This window comes from Argentina anserina, chromosome 2 (genome assembly GCF_933775445.1).
Source record: "Argentina anserina chromosome 2, drPotAnse1.1, whole genome shotgun sequence".
Classification (NCBI taxonomy): domain Eukaryota; kingdom Viridiplantae; phylum Streptophyta; class Magnoliopsida; order Rosales; family Rosaceae; genus Argentina; species Argentina anserina.
The window spans coordinates 13822835-13831631 of record NC_065873.1 but is presented as its reverse complement, the minus strand read 5'-3'; the positions used below and the strand labels follow the sequence as shown (position 1 = coordinate 13831631).

The following is an 8797-nucleotide window of genomic DNA, read 5'->3' as shown; positions in this document are numbered from 1 at the left end:
AACCCAAAATTGTTGCTGCAGTACCACTCTAAACAGTTGTTTCTTTACTTTCATCTAGAACCCTCATGGCCAACGCATTCGGCCAAAATAACTTCTCTGCAAGCAGCAATTTAAATGATCACTCTCTTATCATAAAATTTATCCCTTGTTGAACTCTTGAGTTAACATCTCCTTACCCAATAATAAACAACCTTCCATAGAATTACTTCACCACATTGCGTCTGATTTGGATCAGTGGCATAGCTACGTTCCACTTCTCAATACTAGACCAATGATTAATTCACGAAAGATCAGTGTGCTCAATTTAAATGCTCATCTAGCAAATAATCAAATCATGACGCCATAAATGAAGTTTCTTCACCACCATTGATTTCTTGCGCAGCCAATAACAATGAGTAACATCCATTGTCTATGGCCCAACCAAAACAAATTGAAACGCAACAACGACATAAAGTGAGTCACAATTCAATAATTGCATCACCACTTTAAGGATGTATCACACACCCTACCATTATGTTGCCAAAATGTTAGAGATGCCAGTCCCGAAAATTTTTCGCTAAACCACCTCTAACCTATGATCTTCACATCCCTTACCTGGAATATAATACTTCAGCCTCGTTAGGCTTCAACTTAGATTAGTTGCATAACTAAAATCTAGTCCTCAACATTGAAACACTGAACATCCCTCAATATAGGGTCAACGCTCTCTATCAAGACTTCTTGATAATTCTCTGCCCTAATAGGAATCTATATACTCAAACCTGTTAGCATTCCAGTGTCTGGATCGCATGTCAAACTCAGAGAGTATTGTAGCCTCTCTAAGCTGATCGCAAAAGTCATCAATTCTTTAAATTCATTCTGTCCCATCCCATACGGTGTCTTCGATATAGGTGCTATAACAGGTACATCATCAATAAAGAAATCGACAACTCTCCATGATGGTAAACTCAGTATCTCCTGAAACGTCTCACTATACTCGGATATCACAACGATGTCTGTGATAGCTACTTTCAGATCCACAGACTCAACATGTGCCAAGACTCAAGCTCTCATGGCATTATCCGATTTGAGGCAAAGATAACGAAACACTAGTTTCCTGGGTCTATGAATGAACCCACCATGTCACAACAATCATTCACCGTGTATTGCGGCCTCAACCAACCAATCCCTAAGATCACATCATAGGTGTGGTCCGGAATCACAATCAACGAAGCAGAGAACTCTCTACTTCCAATCATAATAGGACAAGCCTTTCATTGTCTCCAATTCGAGAAACACTCCAAGCGCGAAGTGACACAGAAAGAGTTTCCCAGAGATGTAGGAATCAATCCTAACATCTCTATCGAACTATCAATAAATGAGTGTCGATATCATCTTCTTCTCTTTCTCAGAGAACTCAATCATCTCAAAGTAGATTCTGATGCTCTCGATCCAGTGGTCCGCTACCATATGATCCAGGCCTCCATGAAATAACGGAGCTGACAGACCATTAAAATCCTTCATCAACTTAGCACACGACTATCGTCTCTAACGTCAGCAGCGAAATAAAAATGTTACTCCCGTGGGACGACCTCCTCATAAAGGTTCACCACATTACAGACTCGGCCTGCAACTCTACCTTGGCTTCGACCTCTCGCCCGTCCTCGCCCTGTCCACGGCCATTTTCCAATTTCATCACCTTGAAACACCTAGTCAATACAGGTGAAGTCTTGAATCTGAACAAATAGATCTAACATGAAACTTCAGAAAAAGATGAATCATCGAAGTATCATCACGATACTTCTTAGAGGACCAAACCATATGGTATGGCTCCTAAAACTCTCGCGTACCCGGCGACATATCAATACCGAGGAGCATGTGATGGGTGCCCGCCTGTAGTCGGAACATCGCTTCCGGATGATATTGATAATCGCCAAATACGCACTTAGGCTCCGATACCAACTGTAACGACCTCAAAATTTCGAGCATGAAACTCAAAATTCGAAGTCATGAAAAACACTAAAACAATCTCAATGAATCGAAATCATTTTAAATGCCACAGCGGATCATCTCTGAGTTTAAAATACAACTCAGTCAAACCGATTATTAGAAACCAAATTATAATTCGACATTATAACAAATGGAAATGTATAATCCTCACAAAAACCTCACAAGAAAATCACATAAAATCCTCGCACAAGCTGGAACTAAATATCTTCAAGTCCTTTGAGCGGTCCGTCAATTCCTGCTAATCCACACCTGCGGAGTTATCCTCTACACCATCGAATTGGTGCACCGGGATTGTAAACACAAACCCGGTAAGCTTTACAGCTCGTATGAGTAAAAAACAACAATAAAACTTGCATATCAATATATACGGAAATCCACAAAACATCAAATATAAATGCACTTATGAGTCGATGCACGGCCCGTCTGGTTGTCCAAAATATGAAAATGAAAGTGCTCATGAGAAATCGGGTAACCCTTCTGGTTACCCAAATGCATTTATAATACGAGTACTAATGAACGCTGGTACACATCTGTTACCCCTCACGTAGTACACCGCCGATATTGGGCATCCTTCTGCTACCCAACATCCAAAAATATGAGCATAAGCCGATAATCCATCTGATACCTCTCATGCAATACTCCGGCAGACAGACTAGAGCTCTAACTGTATCGTAACTTTCGCCCGGCCAAATGCTAGGTTCGGACATGCCAAACACGTCCGAAGACTGGTCTGAAGACTGGTCCGAAGACATAAACACGTCCGAAGACAAAACTCGTCTGAAGACATCACACGTCCGTAGACAAAATCACGTCCGAAGGCAAATCAACATTTTAACAATCTCCATGTTAAAATCACGTACAATAATCATCACCTCATATTGTACAAAAATCAAGTCCGAAGACAAAAACTCGTCCGAAGACATCAATCACGTCCGAAGACAAAAATCGTCCGAAAACACGTCCACTATATCATATACATGTCAAATTTCATAAACACGTTCGAAAACAAAACGTTTTAACAAACTCCATGTTAAAACCACATACAATAATCATCACCTCATATTGTACAAATCAAATCACATGCTCGATATATAAATCTCGTCATCAAAATGACATAATCACGATAAAATCATAACAGTATATTATATAGCAAACTATATATATATATATGTACCTATTTACCATTTATATAATAATATATATATAATCCACTATATCATATACATGTCATATTTCATTCTTAAAAATTCTGCAAAATCTTGAATCTCCGCAATGGTAGATTCGTAAATATGTGAGATTTTACTCACCTTATAATCTCGTGCGTCATTCCACAATTTCCAAAAGTAATTCATTTCCTTGATTTATCGATCACCTTGAAAAAATAAGAAAAGAATTTAGAATCGTTTCGTAAACTTTATATGCCGAAACAGTAATAATAAGTTACTATTCAGCAATTTCTGGTTTTATGAAATTACTGTTCACAGTGTTACTATTCATGTATTCACTATTCACGTATTAATGTACAAAAACACATCAATTACGTATTTCTGTACGTGTGCATACTATTTATGTATTTCTGTACGTATGAATACTATTCAAATGTAAATACTGTCTCAGTAAATAATAATTACTGAATTACCCTTCCGAATTTATTTTTATATTTACTGAAAGTAATTTACATTTACATTTACCGTATGTAAAATAAATTTACATTTAGCGTACGTAAATCACCTTTTTACATTCACCGTTGTAAAAATACATTTTACAAATTTACTGTGTCGAATCACTGTTCACGCGCCGCCGTACGTGGCGGCGCGTAGGGTACACGCGCCACTCACCAGCGACCGCGCGTGGCGCTCACGCGCCACTCACTGTGGCAGCGCGTGGGGCCCACGCGCCGAGCCTAATGCCGGCGCGTAGCACGCTACCGCCGCCCCATTCCTCTTCCTTTTTCCCCCTCCACTCCTACACGGCCAATGCCGCCTCCACACCGCCTCACGCACTCACACGCGCCGCCTAAGGCGGCGGTGATCCACCCTCCTCCTCTTCCTCCGATATCCACCAAAAATCAACCCAAATTCAACAATCTTCAATCACACACAACAACAATCACCTCAAATCTTACCTAGATCGTACGGTGGAGCCGTTGGAACCTCGTCGAAGAGGGATGGATCGTCGGCTGTGCTCGATCCTTCGAGGAGGGCTTTTCACGGCTTGAGTAGCGTCGCAATCGCTCACCTGCGGTGTCGGAGGGTGGAGAGGGGTGAGAACCGAGTGCTTATGTCGGCGGAGGGGCTGCTCGAAAGGCGGAGGCGATCACGCGAGCTTCGGGTGTCTTCATGGCGGCGAGGAACGGCGCGGCGAGCTCCAGGGTAGCTGAGGTGGGCCGTGCAGTGGTCTTGAGCCTAGCGGTGTGTGACACGTCCGGTCGGAGGTGCAGATCGCCGGTGTGGATCTTTCGGAAAGAGAGAGGGAACGAACTCGGGGAGAGAGAAGAGAAGGAGGCGGAGAGAGAGGAGAGAGAGAGAGGGATTTCCACAAATGGAAACCCTAATCAGAAAAAGTCATTTTTATACTTGTTTCCAAAATCAGAAACTATCTTCCGACATTAATAACTTTCACGTCCGACATCCGATTTGAATGCGTGACACGTCCACGAATTCGTATCGACGAGCTCTACAACTTCCGTGAAGGAAGTTTTTACAAACGGGCGATGGAATAAAAGTCGATATATATGTTGTGGAGACGTAACGTTTTTTCTAATTAAACGTTCCGAGAACGTTCCGTTTTCGTTTCGAAATGTCGCGAACCACCAATTAATTGTCGTCTTGAATTAATTTCACGAATTTATCAAATTGAAAATACTCGATAATTAGTTCCGAAAAAATTCGGGTTATTACAATTATAATGTGACATGCTCTCTCTCTTTTTTAGTTTTTTTTTCATCCTAGATATACGGTAGCACTAGCTTTTGTGATTCCAACACATACTTTGGAATTATGGAAATATACTCCTTCCCGCTTGAACGATATGATATGTATGTATAGGGTGTGTTCCATCACATATGAACGATATAATTAGTACTTTGAAATTAGATTCAGATCCTACTTGATCAATTCTGCCCTGCACATTTTACCCAGTTGCCGCGGGCAACTTAGTATCGTATCAAACTGTTTTCGATGCAAGTATATCAAACTTTTTTTTCCAGCAACAAAACGTGGGATATAGAAGATTAAAGGTTTGAACAGTCATATGAGACCAGGAACGTGTACATTTATTTTACGTGTACTAGTTAAATCTTAATTTTCAACAGTGATCATGATGTGATCGATTACGTCAAATGCATTGTCACACATGCATGCATCCACACCATCCACTTATATATAAAGGCCATCAACTCTACAAGGAAAATTCATAAAATTGAAGCAAACCAATTTGGCGCTTGGGAATATGGAATCTTCTCGTGTCGATCAGCAAGATAAGTATCGTTCTTACATGTATGGAGATGGAGAGAAGAACACAAAATGGAGATCCGGTGCCCCTCCTAACTACGATGTTGTTAACAAGCTCTTTGAAGAAGGCAGAACCAAGGTCCTCTCTCTCTCTCTCTCTCTCTCTCTCTCTCTCTCTCTCTCTCTCTCTCTCTCATCCACCGTCTACAGTCGTACATGAAAATATTATCAGAGTATATAGCTAATTCCTGATTTTTGCGTGTTATTATTTGAAGATATGGCCAGCTGGGTCATGGGAAGAAAGGGTTCAGAACCTATTGAAGACATACGAAATGGAGATTGCCCACAAAGCAAACCCTGAAGACTTCAAATCAATTGATCCAAAAAAGTTTACTTTCGTCCAGAATGGTGTGTGTGTGTGTGTGTGTGTGATGAAACATGTATTAACGCCCGTTAATTACTATTTCATGAAACATATATGTACGTTCATGACATAAATACTCGATCTGCAGGGAAAGAACCACTAACAACTAAGGATATTGCGAACATGGGTGGAATTTATAATGTGGATCTGCAAAGCTCCTTACCTGAGGAGTTTCAGATCTACAAAGCAGCAGAGGAAACAGCGGAATCGTCTGAAAAGATCTTCACTACTACTTTCCCTCGAGGTTTTGCAATTGAGGTCCTCGAAGTCTACTCCGGTCCGCCGGTGATAGCCTACAAGTTCAGGCACTGGTCGTACATGGAAGGTCCTTTCAAAGGGTATGCCCCTACTGGAGAATTGGTTCAATTCTTTGGCATCGCAATATTCACGGTGAGTTCTTAATTTTTTTATCTTCAAATATATTTATTGGTACATATATACTTTGTTTCTAACTTTTGGTCGACTCGGGTTTCAGGTGGATGAGCAGATGAGAGTTGTAAAGGTGGAATTCTATTACGATCCTGCAGAACTTATTGGAGGGCTGACCAAGGGTGCCAAAATTGAAAACTACGGTGGAAATGATGCGGTCATAAGTAGGTGCCCTATCCTCACGAACACAGTGCTATAAATCCTCTGTAGAAGGTTGCGTGCATGCAGCGTAAATAATCATGTAGTACTGTCCGCTGTTCAAAATAAAAATAATAGTGTAGTTTTTGCCCCAAAAAAAAATGCTGCAGCATGGAGGGCATAGTATGTACAAGACTATTCATGATCAATAATTACACCTCCACAGTAAATATTTGATTTGAGGGAGCATATATCGTGTCAAAATGTTGCTTCTTTCTGCATGCCTATATCAAAGATTAGCTAGACAACAAATGAGATAAAAAGAGTACGCGAAACGCGAGTGCATGAGGACATATAATTGGGGGTGGACATAAAAAACGGAAATTTCGATTCCGTTCCGAAATTCGTAAGGACGAGACGGGATGGAGATCTAAAAACGTTCGTCCCGTCCCGTTTTATAATAGTGGGATGAGACGTGGGACGAATAATTTATATCCCGCTTCGTCCCGTCTCGTCCCACCTTTAATGAAAACTTAAAAATTCTTATATATTTGTATCAAAATGAAACTAATTTATGTTCTTAATAACTCCAAAATTATATTAACTCAAATAATAATGGTAAATTATAATATTTTGAATATAATATGTATTTGTTTTTGTTAAAATTTAATTATTAAATGTTATTTTGTTAATGAAAAAGTAAAAATATAGGTTTTTATTTAAACATCATAGGAAGGTGGGATTTGTCCCGTCCTGTCCCGATCCCGTCCCGTCCCAACCGGGATTAATCCCGAGTGTGATGCATTCTTAAAAACTCTCATCCCGTCCCAATTTAAAAGAGTGAAACGGGACGTGGGATGAGTCTCGTCCCGTCTCATCCCGTCCCGTGCCCACCCCTACATATAATGTATATATAAGTAGCCCGTATTTTTCTGACTTGGGCTTATAAACAAAAGGAGGTTTGGGTAGGTTCTCATTTTCAAGGGAAAATGACCCTAACTTTTAAGAAAAGCCACTGATTTGTATCTTTATCAAACACCAAACCTCCTCAACTTATAAGCCAATGAGCTTATAAACCTGCCAAACGCAACCATCCTTCTTTTTCACTAGCTAGTTGTCTCAGATCGAAGATGGCGCCATCACCTTAAGCTCTTACCATGCATGCATTGTTGGTCCTTGTAATTGATCGGATCAAACATGAATAAACTTCATTATTAATTTCATGATGCTTCTGTTTCCTTTCGTTCGTCGGTATCCACTTTTCCGATTTTGAAGTGTGCGTGTGTATATATATATGGAGGTGTATCTCCAACACCTACCTTAATTAATCAGTCTAATTGCTTCTTATATGTTCTGGTTCTGTGTTGATACCCAAAAAAAATTTACCATGACGAAAGAAAAAAATGGGCACGTTGCCTCTAGGGGTGGCATGCCAGAATTCACCTAATGCTGGACTCCTTCCACTCTTCTAGCCTTGTTCACATAAAGAAGAGGTTTATTTCTCAAAAAAAAAAACATAAAGAAGTTTAAAAAAAGAAGTATATGTGTACACGTCCAAATAATAGGTGGAGTTTAATTAAACGCCAACTCTTTAGCTTGATGATAAGAAGGAAAGAGTCCAACTCCTTCACCACTACGTTGTCTTAGCAACCCAAGCAGTCTATATATGACTATATATAAGGAGCTGCTCTACGTGAAGAAAAAAAAAGAGGGAGGACGCAGAGGAGAGCAACGCTAGCAGAGAAGAAAGAAAAGGAGGAGAACCACGCAGAAGCAGAGAAACAAAGCTACAAAGGTTGGCACTCTCCATCTTCTATGTGTGCACAAGCCTCACAATGATGCAATTCCGGGCAGCGTCCCGATGACATGTCTGAGTGCATCTCAGATGACCATACTGAAACTCCGTCTTTACAAAGCCAAACATTCACTGAAACCATGTCTTTATTTCTCTAGACGCATCAATTCGCATGACACAATGAATGAAGTTAAAAAATAAACGGTGGCTTCATACAAATTGAAAGCTTAAAGATGACAAATCGAAAACTAAAAGCTGTGAAGAGGTGCCGACATGAGGAAGCAAAACAAGAAGATTTGGTTTGATGCATAGATAATCATGCCTTCTGTCCAAAGTGTACGTGGTGGAGTTTGGTTGTAGACATGGTAAAATTAAGATATAAATATGATTAAATCAAGTGGTTAGTATGGTGCTTGTTCAAAAGAGGTGCCGCCATAGAAAATTCTTATCAAGTTTGGTGGTGCTTAATCAAATATGGGAGTACAAGATAAATGAGGAAGATGCATGATCAATACGTGCATGGTAGCGGTGCTAATGTTTCAAAGACAAGTCAAAAACAAATTAAGGGTA

General features: G+C 40.2%; 1 protein-coding gene across 1 annotated transcript; it reads left to right on the top strand.

The window, feature by feature from the left end:
- The first annotated feature begins 5430 nt into the window (after positions 1–5430).
- On the top strand, positions 5431–6669 carry LOC126783755 (pathogen-related protein-like). The gene is made up of 4 exons (XM_050509283.1): positions 5431–5580; positions 5717–5849; positions 5954–6255; positions 6341–6669. Exons 1-4 carry the CDS (start codon positions 5440–5442, stop codon positions 6491–6493), a joined length of 729 nt encoding a protein of 242 aa, XP_050365240.1. The 5' UTR covers positions 5431–5439; the 3' UTR covers positions 6494–6669.
- The last annotated feature ends 2128 nt before the right edge of the window (positions 6670–8797 follow it).